The sequence below is a fragment of the Pocillopora damicornis genome, chromosome 13 (genome assembly GCF_964200805.1).
Source record: "Pocillopora damicornis chromosome 13, jaPocDami1.2, whole genome shotgun sequence".
Lineage (NCBI taxonomy): Eukaryota > Metazoa > Cnidaria > Anthozoa > Scleractinia > Pocilloporidae > Pocillopora > Pocillopora damicornis.
This window is the reverse complement of record NC_142682.1, coordinates 17853214-17875049: the sequence shown is the minus strand read 5'-3', so window position 1 is coordinate 17875049 and position 21836 is coordinate 17853214. Positions and strand designations below refer to the sequence as shown.

Sequence of the window (21836 nt, the reverse complement as noted above, 5' to 3'; positions counted from 1 at the left end):
AGTATCACTTTTTTGTATCTCTTTTTTGTGTGTGTTTTCACATAGACCAGTCACTTGTTGGAGAATATTTTGATAATCATACTTTGTTGTTTCTTCTTTGTTAGCCATTTGACAAGTGTTACATTGGTTCTTCACCTAAAGCAGATGTTCAAAGTGTGTTCTGTGGCCAAATGGCAGCAGTATATGTCTTCTCTGAGGCTCTTAGTGCCCAGACTGTTGGTGCCATACATAGATTAGGGCCTTGGTACAAGGTTAGTCGTGAGTGGCAGTGATGATATTGATCTGTTGTAGAAAATGTCCTCTCCCCACCACAGACAGTTGTTTTGGTTTTGCCTTCTCACTCTGGCCATTTGTAAATTGAACTTATGGTAACTGCTTTACTCTTTTTTCCTTTTGAGATTTTGAGTCTTTCCCTAGATCCTACCATAGAAATGTCTTGTTACCTTCCTTTGGGGGTTTTGATATTTATATATGGAGTTTTATCTGAAGCATTTTAAGTGTTGCCAAGGTGGCTGTACATAGAAGTTTAAAAATTACTACTGTGACAGTAACCGTGTTAAAGAATGGCTATCTTAACTTTCCCTGGTGGTGAAATGATCACATGCCTTTAGGAAATGTGAGAGTATTCCAACTGTTAGGGGTCTACTTTATGGTACATGGTATCAAAGTAGTAATTAGGGTCAGTGTTTCTTTAGGAACAAAAGGATTGGGAGTGGTCATGTAATACAGTACAGTCATGTACAATTATAGGCTGGTCTGAATGACCTGGAATGTGTTCCCAATTATTCTATGTTTATAATTTGTTTTATCCCCTCCAGGGCCAGTTTAAATTTCCTGCTGAAATTGATACGCCGTTATCAGAGCAGGATAGAAAGGTATTTGGTTGTCTTGTATAGAACATGTAGTTGGTGTTTTTCATTTTTACTCAGTGAGTCTCTGATGAGTTCTCATGAACTTACCAGTATCAACCTGAGATGTTTTTCTACAATAAACCATACTGATAACCATTGTTGTTTTGATTTTAAACACAATTGTCTGATGTTAGATACTAGTGTCCAATTTCAGACACTAGAGTCTGAAAACTGGGCTGTGTTCGAGCATAAATAAATAGGTTTAAGTGGATAAATTGACCAGCATCAGCATGTCGCTTTAGAAACTTACCCCTTTATCCAAGTGTAGGATAAGCTCTGGCAGTGTCGACCACACAGCTTGTGTGTAAGGGGATGTCTTTGTCTTATTTTTCAAGTAAAGTTCAAGTTTCCCAATTTTCTTTGATTTCTTTCTACCAGGTTTTGTATGAAGGCCACCTGTCAGCTGTTATCATGTTCATGTACAGTCCCAAAGCTTGCGATCAGCAGTTATGCCTGGAAGCTTCGCCCACTGAAAATCCATCCTTTTTCTGTCATTCACCCCATGCTCTAATGCTAGAGGTGAGATTTGATCCATGCAGGCCCAGCTGGGATTTTTGTGTCGGAGACGAACAAATTCATTACTTAATTTAGTAATAGATTAGTGAATGGATGAATAAATGATTAAATGAAGTAATCGAATTAAGCAGCTTACAAGATGGCTCTTTGATCACTCCAAGGACAAATTCAAATTTGGAGTGATGCTTTTTGTTAAATTATCATCATCTTGGGATGTGAATTATGACATTTAAGCAGCTTGCTGTTGGCGTTTTGCGTTAGGTTGTACGGTACGATGACTGGCTGTGCATTTTACTTGTATCTGTTTTAACAATAAATACCACTATTTATCAGAGGTATAATTTATCCTGTACTCTGGTTCTTTTCAGGGAGTGCAGTCTGTTGTCACACATTCTCTTCAGAGTATCCTTCACTCTTTGGGAGGAATTCAAGTGAGTCATTTTCACTCTCTTTTGGTCCTGTCGGGTGAAAGAAATAATCCCAGTTTCTTGTAGCCTTTTAGAAGCCTCTTACAAAGCAAGAGGGCACCTTGAAGCTACATGTAAGAACATTTCCCCTCCATTTCAAAGATTACGTGTAACTCGAAAATCATTAAAGGTTTAGTCACTGGTGTAAAAAGAACACTTCCCAAAGTAGACGGTTTTTCAGTCGCCTTCATGTATACAGCCTTCTCTTTGCTTTTTGCCTTCTGTTTGCCGTTTCGTTTGATTGGTGGCGATTTGTCGGCTGATCGTCGCTCTCCTGTCGGTAGCTTATCGGTAATCGTCAATCTGCTGTCGGTAGCCTGTCGGTAGCCTGTCAGTAGCCTGTGATGAAAATGACTTAAATGGGGGAAAAAGTTAGTCCGAGTTAGCGGTAATCGTCATTTATAGTCAGCGGTAATCGTTATTTCTGATTATTCTGTTTAAAACACAGTAAATGAATGGAACCATATCAAAGTTATCGAGGGAAACGAGTTGCAAAGTTGACTTATCACCAGACTCAAGTTACCGATGGTTTGAGTTGTTGAGACTCGTCTGCAAATAACTATTGCTTGCGATCATTCCAATGAGCATCAGAGCTTAAATTGAAGGTTCTTCATATTTATTGAAAGTTCAGTTACTGATGGGTATGATTACTTCCTATCAGATGCTGCTCCCATTGTTTTCTCAGCTGGATTTCCCTCAGGAAGGAAGTGGAGAAGCTATTGAAACTCCTGAATTAGCAATCTGGTGAGAAATGATAGTTTTAGATGTAGCTAACATGGGGTTAATGGTATATTAAAGTGAGTGTTTGAGATAGAAAGGCAACAACAGGGTCGGATCCTTTGCGCACATGGTATATTACTGAAGCGACATTGTTATTAAATCCATTTTTAAACGAATGTCCATAGTAATCTGGAATCGCGTTGGTTTTTCTTTACGTTGCTCTCTGATTGGTCCAGAAAACTCGCGCCACTATCTTAACCAATCAGATGTAAAACTGTTACTAATCACGACTTAGTCATCTGCGTTTTCCCGCGCTTTTGGCAGTTTCACTTGGTTTTAGTTGAGTTCTCATTGGTTGTTAAGGGCTATTTGCATTTCTTTTTTTCAATCGCCTGTAGTATCGCTTGGTTGCTGTGGAGACTTTTAAACTGTGCACTTTGCTATATTGAAAATGCGATAGGTGAAAAGAGAGCAAAAAGGCTAATTCGTTTTTTGTTTGGTTGTTTGTTTGCACAGTACTGTACTTCTGTCACTTCTGTCTGATCTTCTGAGGAGGTCTTGCACAAGCCAACAGCAGATGATTCAGTGTCAGGGATTTCTTGTCATCAGTCACGTTTTAGAAATGGTAAAAAAATCGCTTTGCTTCTCTGTTTCTGTCGTTTTTGTCTATTTCACATATTTTTTCATCTCTGTTTTGATTAGCCTCAGTAAGCTCGGTTTCCAGCTGATTCCGAAAATGCAATCGAGGCAAAGGGCCTACGTAGGACCTACCTAGGACCTACGTAATATTGGTGGCCTGACCATTCTCTGTTTCTAAATTTTCAGTTACCATTCACCTTTTATTATGGCTTACTAAAACTGGGGGATAAAACTTCCGCTCTCTATAGTTCATTGTCTCCTTTGCAGCCGTTTTTTGGATGGTCGTGCAACTTTGAGAGCGTAGCGCGAATCAACGGAAAACGTCTGTGAAGGAGACGGTTTAGTTCCTTGCTTTTAAAGAAATATATTTGTGTGTTTTTTTTTTCTGTCTCTCCCACAAGGCTGTTAACACTCACCTGACAGAGGATGCACTGGATATTCTTCTTTCCCTTGCAAGGTTTGCATTGTAGAGATGTCTTCAATTTAGTGCCGAGAGAAACCCTGGATTAGTTTGATTCTGGCTCTCTGCGTTTAACGATTAGCTTTGAAAACATGTTTATTATTTTTTTTATTTATTTTTATTTTTTTCATTGCAGGCATCTCTTAAGTTCTTCAGGTTCAGGGGATCTCCTGGGAAGTCTCTTAGATCACATTCTTTTTAACCCAAATTTGTGGGTGAAAGCGTCTTCGAAGGTAAACATCCTTTGTACTCTGATATCAGCCTAAGGTGGAATTACTATACAGATGCGTAGGCTTTTTCAACGTGAATACTTTCAACAAAACGCACTGTACATGTAGACATAGTCAGAACATTTTGATAGATTCTCCGTGAAAAGACAAGCTTTTCCTTCATTGTACTCTTCATGCAGGTCCAGCTTCAATTGTTCAGTGTGTTTGCCACAGACTTGGCCACAGGAACTGGCTGTGCTGCTCACTTGCGCCACGATGTTGGGGTCAGCAGACTTATGTACATGCTTAAGACGTTTTACTGGCTCCATGACGCCCCCGAGTTGGACCACGGTAAGGCTGTTGTATATGCCTCCCCCAAGCTGCACCGATCGCATTACTTACACACTGACCAACTAATTAATGAATTAACAAAAATATAATTATTTGATAGTAACAGGGCAAATCTAAAGACGATATTTGAAAAGATTTACATCAGCAAAAAACGCTTGTCGACGAAACTCGTCGATGGAAAGGTTTTCTCTCCCCTTACAAATCTTTTTGTTCAAATACTGGCGTGAAAGATTTTGGACAAGGGAGATTTTCATGAAACTTAATGTAAGTTTCTCTCGAACTAGGAATCTGTTGACTTGGCCGCAGCTCAAGTTTCCTTTCCGTTGTTAAAAGATGAAAAATCGACTTTATGATGACTCAGGTGTCAGCAGCTGATTTTTAAAAAGCGTTTTCTGCGATCACATGTTCGACTTTATTTTTGTTTGTGTCTTATTGTAGACAGCCGAAGGCCGTCAAAAGAAGAAATCCATTCTCTGAGGGCGTTTTTGCTTCTTTTGGTAAAACAACTAGTTCTAAAGGTAGGTTGTAAGTCCATGGCAGAACTGGAAAGAATGAAGTGCATGACAGTTTTCATCTTGTTGTTTGAAGTTCTTTTATAACCCTTTGTTTCATATTTTTGTGTTTGTAGGACAAGGGAATCACTGAGGAAGAGTTTAAAAGTATACTTTCCTACCTAATGATTACTAATGAGGTATGATTTTTTCTGTTAGTAAAATCTTGTTTTCGCAAGCATTAGATTAAAAAAAGTGAGAGGAAAAGTGATGCAAAGCTTTCCTTTGGCTATCTCTAAGGCTCTTATTTTTTTTCGTGTGTGTACAACAGGAAGAGAATCTATTGGATGTGCTTCAACTGGTCCTATCCATCATGACAGAGCAGCCAGATACTTGTATCCCTGTTTTTGACAAAGTTGATGGGCTGAGGTGAGCTTTCCAGAGTCCTTGTCATTTTTTTTCTTAATGTAAGCGCTATTGTGATGTATTTAGTTGTTAAATAGGCATGTCTTTTCATAGCGTGCTACTCTAAGTAGTAAGTTAGAGTGGTAAGTTTCTATAGAAATAGTGGTGCTGCGTCGGTGGGGCTGGAACGACTGAAGTGATAATGTAAATTTTCCACCGTAAAGAGTTTCTAAACCTGATATTTCGAGCGTTTACAATTAGCCCTTCGTCAGAACGAAGGTAAAGTGGGCTTTGGGCCACTTCTGAGCATAACTTGCGCGCGTTACACGCAAATTCGCGTTTGAACCTGTTCAAACGCATAGATTCTCGGCATTTTTTAACTTGTGTTTTACCGAAATTATTCTGTTATAATGATGTGGATTTTCAACTTAGTTTCTCTTTTGCAGAGTTCTGTTTCGGTTTCTGGACATGAAATCGGAGGCAGTGAGAGTTTATTCTTTAAAGATCGTTGGCTGTTTCCTTCAGTTTTGCCCGGCAAAGTGAGTGTTTTATTTCTCGATATGACTACTGCGTTCAGTTTTAATTTCCCATATTTTTAGAACTTCGTCATTTAAGATAACATTGAGAACAAAGAATGTCTTTGAATTCTAACCATGTGAGTTGTCTTTGTGAGCTTTCTATAGAAGACTTCACGAATGCTATCATGTGGCGCTACACATACGTTCCTTACTTTCAGTGGCACTTCAGCAACAATCACCAAGGAGTCACTCGGTTTTCTTAGGTTGTTGAATATTCGAGAGTACTCGGAAATACTCAGGAACATTTGGGAATACTTGGAAATAGTCGGAAATACTCGGAAATAGTCGGAAATACTCGGGATCAAATCGGTATTAGCCCTAGGTTCGTGGGACTAGTCATGATCTCCGCCTTTTTATGGCCCTTTGGGCGTCGGCTCAGTCCCTGCAGAGTGGTTGATTATCTGGTCGTTTGCTAGGAACCCCACTCAATTCTTCGTTTCGTTCTGTTTGTTTACAGGAGGAAGCAAGACTTGTTAGAACACTACAGCTTGTTCTCTTTGATTGGCGAAAAACTCATGAAACATTCGCTGACGCTTACCACTTACAATGTCTTGTTTGAGGTATGTTAATCTTCTTAGTTAGCGGTTTTGTGTGCGCTTTAATATCATTGAGCGGCGAAGCCACGAGAGGCTTGGGAAAAAATAATTTTTCTTCATCGAGCCACTCGTGTTCTGCTTAAGTGTGGGCCAAATACAGGGCACTGTAATTCTACTTGGGTGTTTGTCCGATATAGGAACTTGGTAAATCGCAAATTACTAAAGCAGCTACCAGTTGAAAGGGAACAATCACAACCGCCTTACATAAATCAAAGAAAAGAAGTTTAACGGTGTCTTTTTGTATTTAGATCTTAGTGGGTCGAGTCTCCAAGCAGGTAGTCAGCGGACATCACCCACAACCTGACAACACATTTCTTTTACATAATACAAGTAAGTTTGTACAAATTGCATTTGAGAAGACTGTTTTACTGTACTATAACAAGTAAGTTTGTACAAATTGCATTTGAGAAGACTGTTTTACTGTACTATATTTTCTTGCGAAAACTTAATTGGAAATCCAATCGTAACGGTTTATCTGCTCCATTTTCGTCCCAGCAATGGCGAATGTTATTGCTAAGATGCTTCGCAAGAGCGAAGGTAAACAGTGCAATGCGGGGGTGAAGCTGACGAGACAGGGAAGCTTTAAAGAAGATCGAACACCAGATGAGGAGAAAGTGGATCTTAAGAGAAAATTCCTTTCTGATCTTGTTCTACTTCTTAATCATAGCAAAATTAACAGAAGGTGAGTTCAGAGCACATGCAACACCCACTGTTATGAAGAAACTTAAGCTCCAATTCTTTTTTTTTGAACAGCGTTCAGGGGCAATTCATTTTCATGGAAAGAAATATGTGATAATAATCATTAGAGACTGGTGAAGTTTTTTTAGAGGTTTACAAGAATTAGAATTTCTTTCATTCTAGAATTTAAACCGTGAATGTTAAATGAAATCCCACCCTATCTTTTGTTTTTGCAATTTTCATTAAGAATCTATCACGTATTTTCCAATGACAATATTGCATGCTGACATTGGCTGATTGCGTTGCAAATTTTGTTTTGAGGCTACACAATGTACTCGTTGTTTTCCTCTCAACCCGAAGGCGCTCGACATTCAAGATTAGAAACTGCCTGGCCAGACTGGTCAATTTATAAACGAGTGAGCATTTTTCTCCCAGAGTTTTCCTTAATTTTCTTTACAACTTCCACAAAAATATGGCCCCCTTCGCCGTCCTTGTTTGGTTTCGCTTTTACAACGCGTGCTTTGCATTACAGGTTTGAATATGGGCTGCGAATGGTACCAATAACAATGATGTTTGTAAATGATTTTGTAGCCGGACAGTTCTAATCAAGTTACAAGTATCATGAAGATTGGAATGTTGCCGTTATCAGAGAGAATTCATCATATTTAGTAACTTGCCTTTTCTTTTTTTCAACAGTCTTATTCTCCAGCTTTCATGTTGGCAAGATTGGCTTTTCTCCTTAGCGCACATTGAACCCTCAAACCCAGGTAACACCAACAGGTTCATGTGGGTTGACTATGAATAACATATTAACAATAGTGCAGTTTTCAATTGAGTGTCGAGAAGAGAAACAAAACAAACCAAAACAAAACCATAGTTATCTCAGCGACCAATCTCAACGATAGTTCACTTCATCATCAGCCAATGAGAACTCAAATTGCAACCAAGCACATTGCTTGAAGCGAGGAAAACGCGTAGTTTTGTAGTTGATCGGTTTAGAGGATCGGGCGAGTTTTCCGGACCAATCGCAGCAAAAATAAGTAAAACCAAAGCAACCGCGGCTTAGTTTTGACAAAATTGAAATTTTCGCTATTTTCGTGCAAAATTGTAAGTAGTGTGTATTGTTGCTGTTCATGTTTTTTCAAGTCTGTCCAAGAACGTGGACACCTAGTCAAATTTCTAACAAAATATTTCATGATGTGAAGTGGAGTCATTGTTTTCTTAACCATCATTTCGTTTATTCTGCCATTTTTTTTAGATGAAAGTCGCACTACGGACACTGTGTTCTGCCTTTTTCGTATGCTTCTTCATCACGCTTTCCAGGAAGAACGAGAGGGCTGGAGGATCTGGGTCGACACGCTGGCTATACTGCACGGCAAGGTATGATATAAAGTTATTATTGCCGTATGAATTCCTTGTATCTTGAAAGATATCGATAATTGCACATCTTTTGGGTTAGGGATGTTATTAAACGATAGTGTCCAAGGTTGTGTGCATATCACGAGGGAGATAACTAGCTCGTTGTGTGGAAGACGGATCAACGTGTTTGCGTTTGTGCCCGGGCCGGTCGAGTAAACCGCAAGGGAAACCTGTCTAAATGCGGAGGGGTATAATGGAGTGGTTGGGGTTAAACTGGGACAGACCTGCGTCATATCCAATTCGAATGAGTGACTACACTCTACTCTTACGCGACAGGAACCCGAACAGCGTTCGGTAGTTGTGAGCCATTGTGTTCTTATCTCCAACTTTACTAACAAACCCTTACACTGTATAACATGCGAAGAAAAAGCTCGCGAAGTAGCCTTTACTTGTAGGTGAGTACATATGAAAAAGAGAAGCAAAAATTTGGTCTGAAACAAGTGGACGAAGCTACTCCCAATGCGGTTAGCAGTCCAGAACACGTCAAACAAGGTGCTGAAGTTCTTCCTAATGCGGACAAGAAATCTCCCGTTACTAAGTCGGCGGATAGTGATGTTGATAGAAAGAAATTTTTCCAATCACTTTTGCAAGGTAAAAATGGACCTAAAGTAGAACCAACGGTTCCTATAACAATTCCAGAGGAGAGTGAAAGTGAACCCAATTCACCCGACCGCGAGGAAGCGAAAGTTAGCACTAACGTTTCCACTAATAATGTTAAAACTGTGGTTATGAACGATGACAATCACAGCCCATGTAATGAGAACGGTGATGTAATAGTTGGACATTCTGAGGAAAGCCACTCTAACATCGAAGGCTCCCTCAGTACTACCGGTGTGGGCTCCGAAATTAGAGGGTCTTCAGTAGCTGAAAAGTCCGAGGAGCCAAGGACACATTTACCTGATAAAGGGCTTAATTCAGATACAAATGAGAATGGAGAGAGTCAACAAGACAAATCTCATGTCTCGGAAAGTGTTACTGAGGATGAAAAGGATGAAGGTGCAAAAGAAAATTCATCGAGTGGATCTTCGACTGGAGGAAATTTAACGGTTACTGACCAATCAGAAAAGGGTGACGAGAAGGCAGAGGTAGCACCTCTTAAAAACGAAAACATTGTCAGTATCGAGGAGGTGTCTGTTAGTGAAGGAAATAATGATAAGAAAACTGAAAATCGGACATTAAACGATTCCGAGAAAGAGCCCGAAAACTATGTTAATTCAAGCGGAGGTCAAGATTTATTAAACGTGAAAGATGAACCAAGAGATGTTGATAACAGTTTAACGATTGCTGTCAAGAGTTCGTACATAGGGGCGCCGATCGAAACGAGTGAAAATACTCCATCGAACTGCAAAGCTACGGAGGTAGTTGTACGATCGGAGACCGTCGACCATTCTAAAGGTGTTATCATTAACGAAGGTGAAAGTCCGGCACAAGCGGAAGGAAACAATGATGAAAAACGTTCTGTTGATGATTCAACCCCTGGCAGCCAACCGAGCTCCCCTACCAGCACTTTGGAGACTGAGGCCGAATCGAGCCCAAGGTCAACTTCTTCTGCTGGGGCCGTAGGGACTGGTAACCCGGGCTCACCCAATCAGAAGTCATCTTACAGAGCATATGTGAATATTCCAGAATATTTATGGTCTCCTATTCACCAGAGGTTGCTTGCGGACCTGCTCTTTGCTATTGAGTCCGACGTGCAAGTCTGGAGAAGGTTGGTTCTAGAACAAAGAATAGTGATGAGAAACATGTAGCCTTTAGCGTATCGATAACAATTACAAGCGATGTTTTTGTTTAAGGTTAAAACACGGAAAGCTTTCTGCGCGTTACCCCGAATGATTTCGTCCTCTTCAGGACTGAGCCGAGCTTTAGACGATGAGAATGCGAACACAGGAATTTCTGTACATCGATTGCATGCAGAAGAAAACATGGGAGGCTCGTTATGAAAAGGTTACTCTTACGACAAGATTCTGTAGCATGAGGTGATCTCGAGTGCTATTACTTACTCCTGGACAGGAGGTAAGTTCATAGCAGACATCCAGAAGGAGTGGCAGTACTCAAAATGGCTTCATGCCTTAGAAACCTTGTAAGAGTTACCTTGAACAAGACGAAGCTATTATCTTTCGCTATAGTTCGTCGTTCGTTTAGAGTGCGGAGAGTCGTGATTGCATCCTCATTGGATATTAAAATTTCTTGCATGTTCCGTGGTCCTTACGAATGAATATATGTCCTTTTTAATTTGTTCGACGACTGACCTAAAAATTAGCTATTTTACTGCTGCTGTTTTGCTCACTGCCTTTCGCTTTATTCTAGCCACAATCGTAAAACTGTAATGGACTTCGTTAATTCGAAAGAAAATGGAACATATCTGTGGAACTTGGCTCACTTTGTATCAGTGTTGGCGGATAACGTCATTTTCTGTTGCGGGGATCTCCTGCCCCTGCTGTCTTCCGTCACGTCACGTGATTACGGTCAAGACGTCATTGAGCCTTGCGGCGGGATGACCTTGGAAACGAGTTTCTCCTTCTTGAATCGACTGATGTCTCTTGTGGATGTGATAGTTTTCACCAGTTCCCTCGCGTTCAGCGGGGTTGAGGCCAACAGGAACATGAGCACGGGTGGATTTCTAAGGCAATGTCTTAGGCTAGGTGAGGCAGTCCGTGAAATGAATGTACTAGTATAAATAACCTTGTGGAACCCAGTGAATCACACGGATCGTCGTAGTTGTCTCAAAAATTATCGTAACGGTAGTAAGGATCGGAATGGAAATCAAGCCAAAAGAAAGTGATTGATGATCTCTTTCGCTCGTAAGATCTTAGCCGGTATACTCTATTTTACCCTCCTTTCTTTCGGGCGGAATCGTGAATAGTCGTATAAACATCAACTGAGCTGAATTTCTGATTCTAGTCTGGTTACTTAACTATAAAGGGCCTTTATAAGTGACTAATATAATTTTTTGTGCCATTATTACTTTACTTTTTCCTGTCTAGTGTTTTGTTGCGCAGCACGTAACCGTCTTGTGTGCCGGCAGCGCAACAGACCCATCCTTCCGGTGATTACAAGTGCCAAACTAGGAAAGAAAGCGTTGAAGGAAGCGAGGCAAGCGATCAAGACGCTTATCGCTTCTACAAAACCCCCAAGTGAACAGGTAATGATTTTAGGGGTAAGCACTTGATTTCTCGCTCTTTCCTAAGATACAAACAATTCATCAATCAGATAAATATTGCGGAATAATCCGGTCTTTGCCAATGAAATCGGATTAGGAAGCAAAACGATACAAATAATTCGTCAATCATAAATATTGCGAAAGAATCTGGTGTTTGCCAAAGAAATCGCACTAGAAAACAAAACGAACTTGGTAAAAGACCTGGTATTTGACACATTAAAATTTTGTCGATAGACAGCAGTTTTTTTCCCATTAAAATCACTTTTTCCCATTAAAAACGTCAAACTGCAGTGCTGCTCACGTCCCTTCTCTGTGTCTTAAGGATCTTGTCCAGAACATACCCGGTCACATGACCACAGTCACTGACCCGGAGAAGTTGCTTCAGGAGATGGATGTGAACCGTTTACGCGCTGTTGTGTACAGAGACTTTGAGGACAGCAAACAGGCTCAATTCCTGGCCTTGACTGTGGTGTACTTTATAGCTGTTATGATGGTCGCTAAGTACAGGGATCTTCTTAAGTCTGAAGACTCCGATGCGCGAGCGAGGTTTCACACGGTGGCCAGTCCAGGTGCGTGTTGAAGTATTCGTGTACAGGATACGTGCGTGTTTTGTGCACGAGGATGCGTAAATATGTGTATGGGCGCAAGTGCGCGCGAAGGCAAAGGTGAGAGTCACTGCGTATATATCATGAAGTGTATGTGCGAATGTACGCGATCCTTGCGTTTTGTGCGTGTTTCGTCGTGGGTGTTTTTTGTTGTCGCGCGAGTAAGCAAGCGTCTGCGTTACAAAGTGTTTACAGCAAAGAGTCCTTGGTCTTCACCTCGTTGAGGGGTTGAAAAACTGGACTCGTTGGAATTGTTCTCTTGACCCAGAGGAAGAAACCGTCTTAAAATAATATTTCCTTAGGAGAGAAAAACGTCCGAGGTAAAAATTATTTCAAGGGAAACAATGATTCCCAAGAATAGGTAAAGATTAAAACATAACAAATGATTGATAACTGTGTAGACGCCCAGATTTAATTTCTTCTAAGGAAGCCCCTCACACGGCTTTGTGAAAATGTAAATTTATTTTTTAGGTCGTACTATGTCAGAAGGTGAAGTGCAAGGTCTATCTGAAAATCGCTCCCGAGCGGCAACCTGGGGAGCTCAGCGGAGCGCTTCGGCAGATGTGGAAGGAGATGACGTGTTTTCGTGGGAAGACGCGGAACCCACTATACCCAGTTTCCTGAAAGGTTCGGTCGACTTCAACCGCTTGAGCTTATCAGAGAAACTAGAACTGGGGTTCAAGTCATCTGGGTCTCTTCTCAAGGAGGTCCTGCTTGATTTCAGCCCGTTTTTGAGCCGGGTCTTGATCGGAAGTCACGGACAGGAACTGGTGTTGGAGGGTCTTTCATGTCAAAAGACAGACTCCATTGTAGAGTTGGTGATGCTGTTGTGTTCGCAGGAATGGCAGAACTCTTTGCAGAGGTTAGTGTTGTTTAATGAACGTTTTCGTGTGTTTGAAAAACTAATTCGCTGAGCCTAATGTGGTAGTTAATCATTCACGTGTTTTCATGGGATGAATGAGTCGTTAATACATGAGCATACGAACTAGCTCACGCGTTCGTGAATTATTATAAAGCCTGCTTTCAGGAAGCTCTAACCTTTGAAACTCTTTAATTAAATTTTTCCTTTTTTTAAATCCTTTGCGTTTCTAGGCACGGAGGAATGGCTTTTATGGAGCTTGTCAATGAGGGCAGACTCTTATCCCATGCGATGCGTGAGCGTATCGTCATGACAACAAGCGAGGCGTTTGTGATCGTTAGCAAGCTAGACGAGATCTCCCGTCAGAAGCATTTGCAGTTTGTTGAACTGTGCCGCTTGACTGAAGCTACATACAACGAGAACGACAAACTTCAAGACCAGCTGTTACTCGCTACCAAAAGGAGAGATTTCTCAGTCGCCAGGAATGTCATCCAGAAGGTTAATAGAGTTGCTAGTTTTTGCTATTCTTGTACCTTTGGCAAGCAACCACCTGAACTGTTCAGTGATAAAGTTGTAGCATGGCTTAGGAGAGCCTCGGGTGGTCATAGAGGGAGGCGAAACTGGGGTACTGCTATGGTAAAAAGGGAATTTCTTGACATCTGATTATAAAAACATTCAGAACTGGTGCGCAGTGCGCGAGAAAATATGCCGTCAGTTTGAAGAGGGGGAAAGCTTTACAATTGACCCTCAACTTCAAGCAAAAATAACGGCGTTGCTTGCAATCTAAAGACGCATATGAGAACTTTTTCAGGCTATGTTTGCAAGGTTAAGTATTTTTTTGTAGTGGGTAACTATCCCTTAAGGTCAATTATTTCTCCCAGGTTCTTGACATAATAACCAGTGAACAGGGCGCATGGGCAGTGGAACAGGAGCCTGCAAATGTACAGTTTTACCGACTGGATATGTGGGAAGATGATAGTCGTCGGCGCATGCGCTTTGTTAAGAACGAACATGGGTCGAGTCATCCAGAGGCAACATTGCTGGAATCATTAGAAGGTGAGACATTGAATGAATCATGATTACAATTTTTCAATCGTGCGAGCAAAGTCATATTTAATTACGTTCCCATTTAAATGTTTCAATACCGCGTCATGGAGGTCGCGTGCATAAATGTTGTATTGGAATTTTGCTTAAAATATCATATTACTTGTTATTGCGGGTGGGAAACTGGAAATAGTTAAGGCAAACTATTGAAGGGATGACGTCATTTAACAGCGAACTTGACTCCTGTTAATCCAACTCAAGCCATATTGGTGAAGAGCAGGTAGTGTTACCAACAACGGCTCTCGCAGCTCCCTGCAAACCCTGCCGCTGTAGTTTTTCCTTCACAGTTATTCTGCCTTCATTGTATAATAGGAGATCACGGATTAACAGCTGCCCCTCAGCCTCTCAACTTCGCCAAAATTTCTTCGGCCAAAGCCGAGGATTCCTACTCGTTGAACGAAGAAGAAATAGCAGAAATGGTCATTGAAGACCGCAGCATGGGTCGAGATGTGTCCGGTCACGTGGTGTTCACAAGTTCATGTCACATGATTGCACCCTGTGTGGTGGCCCCTGGTACTCTGACAGTGACGTCAGAGGCATTGTTCTTCACTGTAGACGAGGAAAATCCAGAATATCAGAAACTGGACCCAAAGGTAAGTCCTTTTTTTGTTGCTTTTGAATTTCTAACTGGTGTGAGTACTATTTAAGAGGCTATATTGATAAACTGACTCTACATCGTAAGACCTACGATTAAACGTTTCATTTATCCACAAACTTTGATGAACAACAACATTTTCTATAACATCACGAATTTTGCTCCTTGAAAGTATGTATCCGACATCTCCAGGTCGTCATTTTCAATCCGTTTGCCCTAATTTGTATTCGTCTAGCCTGTCAAACTAGCATGAAGTATTCTCCTCCAGGTTAAAGTTGTTAAAGTTTGCAAAGCGCTACAAAATGCTCTGACAACATCGTGACCTTTTCCCGAAAATTTCGAGTCTCTTTCGAGGTCCTCGACGATATTTGGAAATTTTCGGAAGTAGTCGGAAATCGTCGGAAGTAATCGGAAATCGTTGGCAGTAATCGGAAATCTTATTTGACAAGTTACCACTGGATCGGAGTTTAATATCTTCTTCTTTCACCGACACCGAGGTAGTTAATTGCTTGACTACAGATTAAACGGAGGATTAGTTTTCTCCCTTTTTAAAAAATTACTTCGTATTGCGTGGTCTTTCTGTTGATCAGTCGAAAGTTTACCATAGATTAAAAAAGAAGAAAAAGATATTGTATCTATGTTTTACTTATTTTTGTTGTGTAATTGTTCACTTGTTTGTCTCCCACTAGCCAATGCCTATTGTTTGGGTTACCCTTGACTAAAATTAGGGGAGTTTAATTTTTTTAGGTCTGTTCAGTTCCCATGGGTGGCGAAAGTACTGGACGCTGAGGAAAATAACTCTGCTCAACAAATTCGTTTGACTTTAAAAATTCTCATGTAGTATATAAACCCTTCCCCTCCCCCCATGTTCCACATTGTTTACGGCGGTGAGGGTTGGGGAGAAGGAGGTAAATTCTAATACGTTTTAACGGGAAAGCACGAAAGCGTGCCCAGACGTTTGCCACTCACGGTTGCTTTTTTTGTTTTGGTTTGTTTTTTTTTGTTTATCTCTCTTTTTACTTTATTGTAATAAAAGTAAATTTAGCTTTTTCATCTATTTAACCCGAGTTGTCAGTCTTTCATTTTCCATCAACGTTACAGCTGAAAGGACTCTTGTGTTCCGTACTTTTTGAAGTCCAAATTCTCTACATACCTTAACCCTGTAACTCCCAAATCAAATTTGTAATTCTCTTTACTTTCAACTAAACAATTCCTATGATGTTAGCTCACAGAATTTAGTACTAGATCAACTAATTTTCCCTTAATTGATGTTTTTCTTTATTCTCATCACTTATCTGGTTGATATTGTATTGATATTGTAAGGAGAAATTCTGTCGTGGTCACTCATGGGAGTTAAAGGGTTAAACAATCCACTGTTATCCGTGCCTTTCTTGGTTGAGCGTATTGATGATAAGTTCTTTCCGTATGCTACGTAATTTTAACAAAACGCAAGCAGTTTACATTGAGTGTAATTTATTTAGGTTTTTCCCTTATCATTTTTGAGTTTCTGGGTTTAAGCGATTGGCATGTCCTGAGTTTTGGTTGCTAGAGGGGAGATCTTTTACCTGCGCGGATTTAATGTTAGCTCGGCAATTTAACAACCTCTTGGGTTAAAAAAAGGATATTGAGTTCTGAATCAAAGATTTTGGAAGACAAATTTAATTACTTCGTCCGATTATTGCCCCCCTCGAGTTTCACGAAATTGTTTTGATTTTTGCCTTTAATTCTCCTTATTGGTTTTACTTAAAAGCTTTGATGGTGCCGCATGTAGTAATTAAAAAATAAGCGTGTGCCTTGTTTTATTCCTATTATGGGTAAACTTTGATATCGAAGTATTTTGGTTTTATCTTAGAAATTACGCTTTCGAAGATTGGACAGAAATAAAAATTCCGTGTTCTGTTCGTTACCTTTCCCTCCAGTATTATAGTTGGTAACTGGCTGTTGGCTCTACTTAGCGTTGAATGTTAAGTCAATGTTGGAAGTTTTTTTTTTATTTAATACAGATTGCATAAAAAGGAGGTGTCCGACTTGTCACTTAATGATTTGTGGTCAATTTATGGTGCGATGTTTGAAGCTTGTTTTTTTTAAGTTAGTTCAGCCAACCAAATTTACCCACCTACCCTGCACGAGGTCGGAGGCTTTTGTTCGCCATTGTCGAACATTATGATTTAAACTCGTACTTCGCGTAAATATCAACTCGATATAGCTTTAAGTTCCAATGAAAAGCCTCTTCCTCTCGTTTGAAACTGATTTTTCATTTTGGTGCCTTCCGCTTGAAAATTGTCATTGCGGTGTTAGTGCTCATGATTTTCCTAATTTACAACTAACTTGAATTTGATTTGATTCCTGTTCACCGCGGGCAGTTTTTATTTTCCATGTTGTTAAATCCATAGGTCTGTCGGTTTTTTGTTCATGCTATGGGTTATCCTTGTTTGATTATGCTAAGTCGGCATGCGGCAACTTCAAACGGCGTGTCGAGCGATTGACAGCTTGTCACCGCTGGCTTTCCAATGGCTTTTGGGCTTTACGTCAGCAACAAATAATGCTCATTGAATGCTTTTTTGAGGGAACAAGCTATTACTCGGTCTAGTTAACCTGTTATTAGAGAATCTATTTCATGTTTCGTCATTTTTGTTTATGTTTTTAGAGTGGATGCTTTGTGCTCTTTCAGAATGAGTAGATGACTTGTGTCCCTTTTTCCAATTCGGAACAGGTGTCGGTGATCCAGTTTTATTAAAACCTGGTTTGTAGTGCGGGTAAAGTTGAGCCTAGAAATTACATGCAAAACTGTAAACAACAATTCGCAGGAAAATTTAATCGCAATTACTCTGACTCGTATTTATTGTGACATCAAAGGTGCTAGATGAATGCTCTATTTTTGTTGATACAAATGCTGCCGAAAGCGTAGACTTGACAAATTCAAATGAAGGAAAATTACGCCGATTTGACGTCGGGAAGGAGCAATTGACTCTAACATTATGAACTGTTCCTTTAGCCTGGAGGCAGAAATATTTTAACTGTGAATTAGAAACGACTTTGTTTATTGTGGAGGCTTAAGGTTTCTTCTTCTTGTCACCTATTTATCAGCTATTATCGGCTTTTGAACACACACACACTTTCAAGACGAGGTGCTAAACGCGTGTTGATATGTTTATTAGGATTTCATTATCAAATTGCACTTCGCAGCTTTTGGCGACAGCGACGAAATTATAACAGCCAATTGTGATGAACAGTCCAAAGACTTTTTGAAAGCCTAAATTAACAGCTCTTGCGTTTTAATAAATTCACCTGCCGGCTTCTTCCTCTTCCCTGTGATATCGCTGTCATTTTCTTGTGCTTTTCTTTATTGTCGCCGTTGTTTGTTCTCGATTTATTGCTTTTCGTGCTCGCCGCAGACAAATTGTTTTAAACGTAATAAACGTACGGTTATTAAAACCGTGATAAACAATGAAAATCGGGTAAAAATGATTTTAAATGGTTGTTATCTTGCAATGTATGAAATAGCTTTTGGGATGCGACTTCCTTTTTTACGATTGTTCATGTGCTAGTCAATGTCTCATTTTGAGAAATATCTCAAGTTGCGGAATAGATAGCTTAATGTTTTAAACCAGGCAACAGTCGCCGAAAGTTTCAATATCGCAAGCAATAACACGCAGGCGGTGGGCGGTCTGTGTTTAGAAAGTTTAATAAGATAGGTAAATGACTCGGCATACAGCAAAGAGATGCAAAAGGGCTTTGGTTTAGCCGATAAAATTGAAAACATTGCGACCGCCTTACCTGCTGAATTTTTCCAAGAACGTATTCTAGGCATGCGGAGAATTTGTTTTTAAGTGCTTGTTTTTGAGGGGGACAGAGTTCAGCGTTAGTGAGGGACAGCTGTGGTCGCGATTTGCGCTCTTTCTCGGCCCATAATTTACTCAAGATTGTTGACCCCCGGTATTTTATTGGTGGAGAGTCGGTCCTGCTTATTGTTCCAGAGATTAATAGCCGCTGACAGCTTCAATTGGTCCAACTTTGTCACGTTAATACTACAGACTGGAAAGTAGTCGCCTTAAAACGTATCCGTCGAACAGACAACGCATCGGAGTGCCGATCGCATGCGGTACTCTCACTCCTACTAATGATGGCTTCTATATTTCCTGAACGCCGTGCGAGTTTACAAAAGTTTGTCAACACCCGGGTACACAGGCGGAAAACCGAGCTTTATAAAACCATAACAAACATTTGTTCAGTGGTTCAGGAGTTATTGAAGCATGTGGAAGGCCTAGAGCCACGCTTCATCTCGTCTCTGAAACTCGTGGATGGAAGATATCAAGGGGTTAGAGCATTATCTCCCCGCAACTTCGAAGTGCATTTATACCTGAATCAAATGGGAGTTTTTAATTTTATCGATGAAAGCTGCCCGCCCGGCTGTGCAATGTTGAAACTCAGTGATGAACGGAAGCGCTCCATGTCTCTTTGGACAGAGTTTATAACGGCTTCTGGCTACCTGTCCGCTAGAAAAGTGCGCTCGCGGTTCATATCTTTAGTCGCGGAGGCAATACGGCGCGGAGAACTTCAGAATCAAATTCGCGTCAACGTAGACAATCATTTCTCGGCGAAACTCACAGTTTTGGAGCGTTACACTGTAGAGCTGATCCCAGCGTTTCGTTGCGGCTCTATCTGGCCGCAGAACGGATGTTGTTGGCCAAATCCTGATACTATATGGCCTCCACAGCCGGTAATAGCCGGCATTAAGCTACGAGGGTTTTCGTTGCTGGCACGAGATCCGTATCCGAGTGTCAAAGGCGCAGGGTCTGAAGGTGATGCCTGGCTACTGTGCTTCTATGACGCCGAGGACATGCTCTTCGCAAACGGCGGGCGAAGGTTGTGTCTTAGCATGTTGAAAACTTTGTACGACAAGCACCTTGATTTACCCGGAAAGCCGTTGGAATATGTACATCTAGTGATGCTGTTACTCTTTGAATGCGAAAAGCATCCCAGAGAAACAGAATGGACCGACGAATCGCTCATTGATCGCATCAATGGTATTCTTCTGCAGCTCGTGTCCTGCCTGCAGTGTCGAAGGTGCCCCCATTTCTTCCTGAAGGGAGTGGACTTGTTTGGCTGTAAGCCAAAGCAGGCTTTAGACATGGCGGCAAAACAGGCTTGGAATATCGCGCGGGATATCGCCACTAACCCTGGAAGTTTCGATATCCTGTAGAGGAACCTAAGGCTCCCGGCATACAAAATATTGTAGTTTATTAAAACCCTGACGTCAATTGTTTGCCGTAGGGACATGGGCTGTTTTGATTTAAGTTTAGTGTCTTTTTGATGTCGGAAATGCTTTTTTGATTAAAAAAAAATGAGCATTTAATTTTTTTTTGCCCAAAGGTTCTGAAAGCCAGGTGTTGAAATTCGTATTTGTTGAGGTTCAAAATGTTCATTTTGTTAATTATTTTCCTTTGTTTGAGGGTCTGGTTATGTGTGATAAGAAGTTTGAAACAAAGGGAAAAAAGGCAAAATCTAAATCATGGATAAAATTGAACCACGACGAGAAGAATAATTGGTATTGAAGAACATATTCTCGAAATTTTGAATAGGTAACTTTTCATGCACCTTTGCTGAAGGCCAAGGTTAACCGCTATCTTTTTTCACAATGAGAATAAAGAACTTAAGTGTCTCACTCACATTGTAGAGGACACCTGTGTATGTAACATACGGCTTAATCATTTAGTATAGAAACAAGACTGGGCTGAAAACTTAAACTCAATTCTTTTAGATTCTTCTTTATGTGTAAATTTTATTGAAAGTAGTAACAGGTAACAAGCGAATGCCTCTCGCCAGTCTCTGTAGTAGTAGAAGTAAAATCTCCATGAAGTTACTTTGAGGTAGAAAAATAATTTAGTGTTTTTTCCGCCTACACTCAAGTCTCGGCAAAACCACAACGGACCTACATTTAGCCTGTCTGACCTTAAAGAACAATGAAATAGGTTTCTCTTGACAGAGTTTAGTTTGTTTAGACTTTATTCAGATAGAAAACATGTGCGGTTACGCAACAGAAAATAGAACAAACAATGTAACAGACTGGCGTGTGAGACAGTAACCTGCCAAAATCGCGTTTTATTTCGAAACCTCGTGTTTAAAAACAGGTGACAATATCTTACAGGCGTTGGGTAGCGATGTTAGCGATGGTATGTTTTAAACATTTTCTTCGAGAAAGGGATTTTTGTTCGACAAATATACACGCAAATGTATAAACAATAGCCTCTATTTGGCGCGAAAATATGTACGGATATTTGTCCGCTGACATTATCTGTTCGAAGATCGAACAGTTTTCCGAGATCGAAGTTCGAGGAAAACTTTAAGCTTCGAGGAACAGGTAATGTCCAAGGAAATTTGAAAAGAATACTTTTCTTGGTGGACGTAAGGTTTGAAAATTGGGGAATATCACTTGAGTGATATTCTCGGATATCACCCAATTTTAGCTTGGGGGGGGGGGGGTATTCGGTCACGTGCTGCGTTTAGACCAATCGCGCGCGAGCAAAAGTCTTGGATGGATTATGGGTAAAGATATGAATTTAAGTGTAAATGCTCTAAGATATTCAGGTTCGATGCAACTGAAACTCCACTGTGTACTCAAAGTCATTTATTAGTAATATATCTTTACCCTTGCCTCGTTCCCCTTCGTGGTCATAAATATTTTAATAGCTTTTGACACAGCTATCGGCCAAGTTGTTGAATAGGATTATTTTGGACTATTTTTCTAAATGTAAAATCTTTTGCGCGCAAGTTATCCAAAGAAAAGACAATTGGACGTGCAATAATGCGATGGAACTTTTGAAGATTGTTTTTTTTTTTCCAACGAAAACTCTGATTTAGTTTCAAAGCTGAAGTCGCTGAGGAGTTTTTCGGTCAATTTAAAGGCAAGGCTAAAACATGCAAATACGCCAGCTGAAAATATATGTCAAATAAAACATAGGGAATGATTGGGAAAAGGTTCCTGGCGTGGGTGAATATTGACTCTTTAACGCTCGAACTGAGCACAGTTTTCTGCGAGGTACACTCTTAAGAGTGGCTACGTCACGATTTTT

General features: G+C 40.5%; 2 protein-coding genes across 2 annotated transcripts in view; both read left to right on the top strand.

The window, feature by feature from the left end:
- The window catches only part of LOC113683328 (lipopolysaccharide-responsive and beige-like anchor protein), a 38211-nt gene that overhangs the window by 4972 nt on the left and 11403 nt on the right, over positions 1 to 21836 (top strand). Inside the window, exons 9-34 of the mRNA XM_027200567.2 lie at positions 105 to 251; positions 819 to 875; positions 1290 to 1430; positions 1796 to 1858; positions 2556 to 2638; positions 3131 to 3239; positions 3655 to 3710; positions 3850 to 3946; positions 4123 to 4273; positions 4712 to 4791; positions 4902 to 4964; positions 5096 to 5193; positions 5616 to 5708; positions 6205 to 6307; positions 6592 to 6673; positions 6839 to 7025; positions 7718 to 7788; positions 8280 to 8401; positions 8836 to 10148; positions 10748 to 11082; positions 11425 to 11582; positions 11923 to 12169; positions 12677 to 13067; positions 13298 to 13562; positions 13946 to 14120; positions 14481 to 14761. Of these exons, the coding sequence (XP_027056368.2) occupies positions 105 to 251; positions 819 to 875; positions 1290 to 1430; positions 1796 to 1858; positions 2556 to 2638; positions 3131 to 3239; positions 3655 to 3710; positions 3850 to 3946; positions 4123 to 4273; positions 4712 to 4791; positions 4902 to 4964; positions 5096 to 5193; positions 5616 to 5708; positions 6205 to 6307; positions 6592 to 6673; positions 6839 to 7025; positions 7718 to 7788; positions 8280 to 8401; positions 8836 to 10148; positions 10748 to 11082; positions 11425 to 11582; positions 11923 to 12169; positions 12677 to 13067; positions 13298 to 13562; positions 13946 to 14120; positions 14481 to 14761 (4968 nt within the window). The remainder of the gene's footprint in view (positions 1 to 104; positions 252 to 818; positions 876 to 1289; positions 1431 to 1795; positions 1859 to 2555; positions 2639 to 3130; positions 3240 to 3654; positions 3711 to 3849; positions 3947 to 4122; positions 4274 to 4711; positions 4792 to 4901; positions 4965 to 5095; positions 5194 to 5615; positions 5709 to 6204; positions 6308 to 6591; positions 6674 to 6838; positions 7026 to 7717; positions 7789 to 8279; positions 8402 to 8835; positions 10149 to 10747; positions 11083 to 11424; positions 11583 to 11922; positions 12170 to 12676; positions 13068 to 13297; positions 13563 to 13945; positions 14121 to 14480; positions 14762 to 21836) is intronic.
- Positions 18501 to 21342, top strand: LOC113683330 (protein mab-21-like 2). Its single transcript, XM_027200569.2, has one exon. The coding sequence runs from the start codon at positions 18884 to 18886 to the stop codon at positions 19964 to 19966; it is 1083 nt and encodes a 360-aa protein (XP_027056370.2). The 5' UTR covers positions 18501 to 18883; the 3' UTR covers positions 19967 to 21342.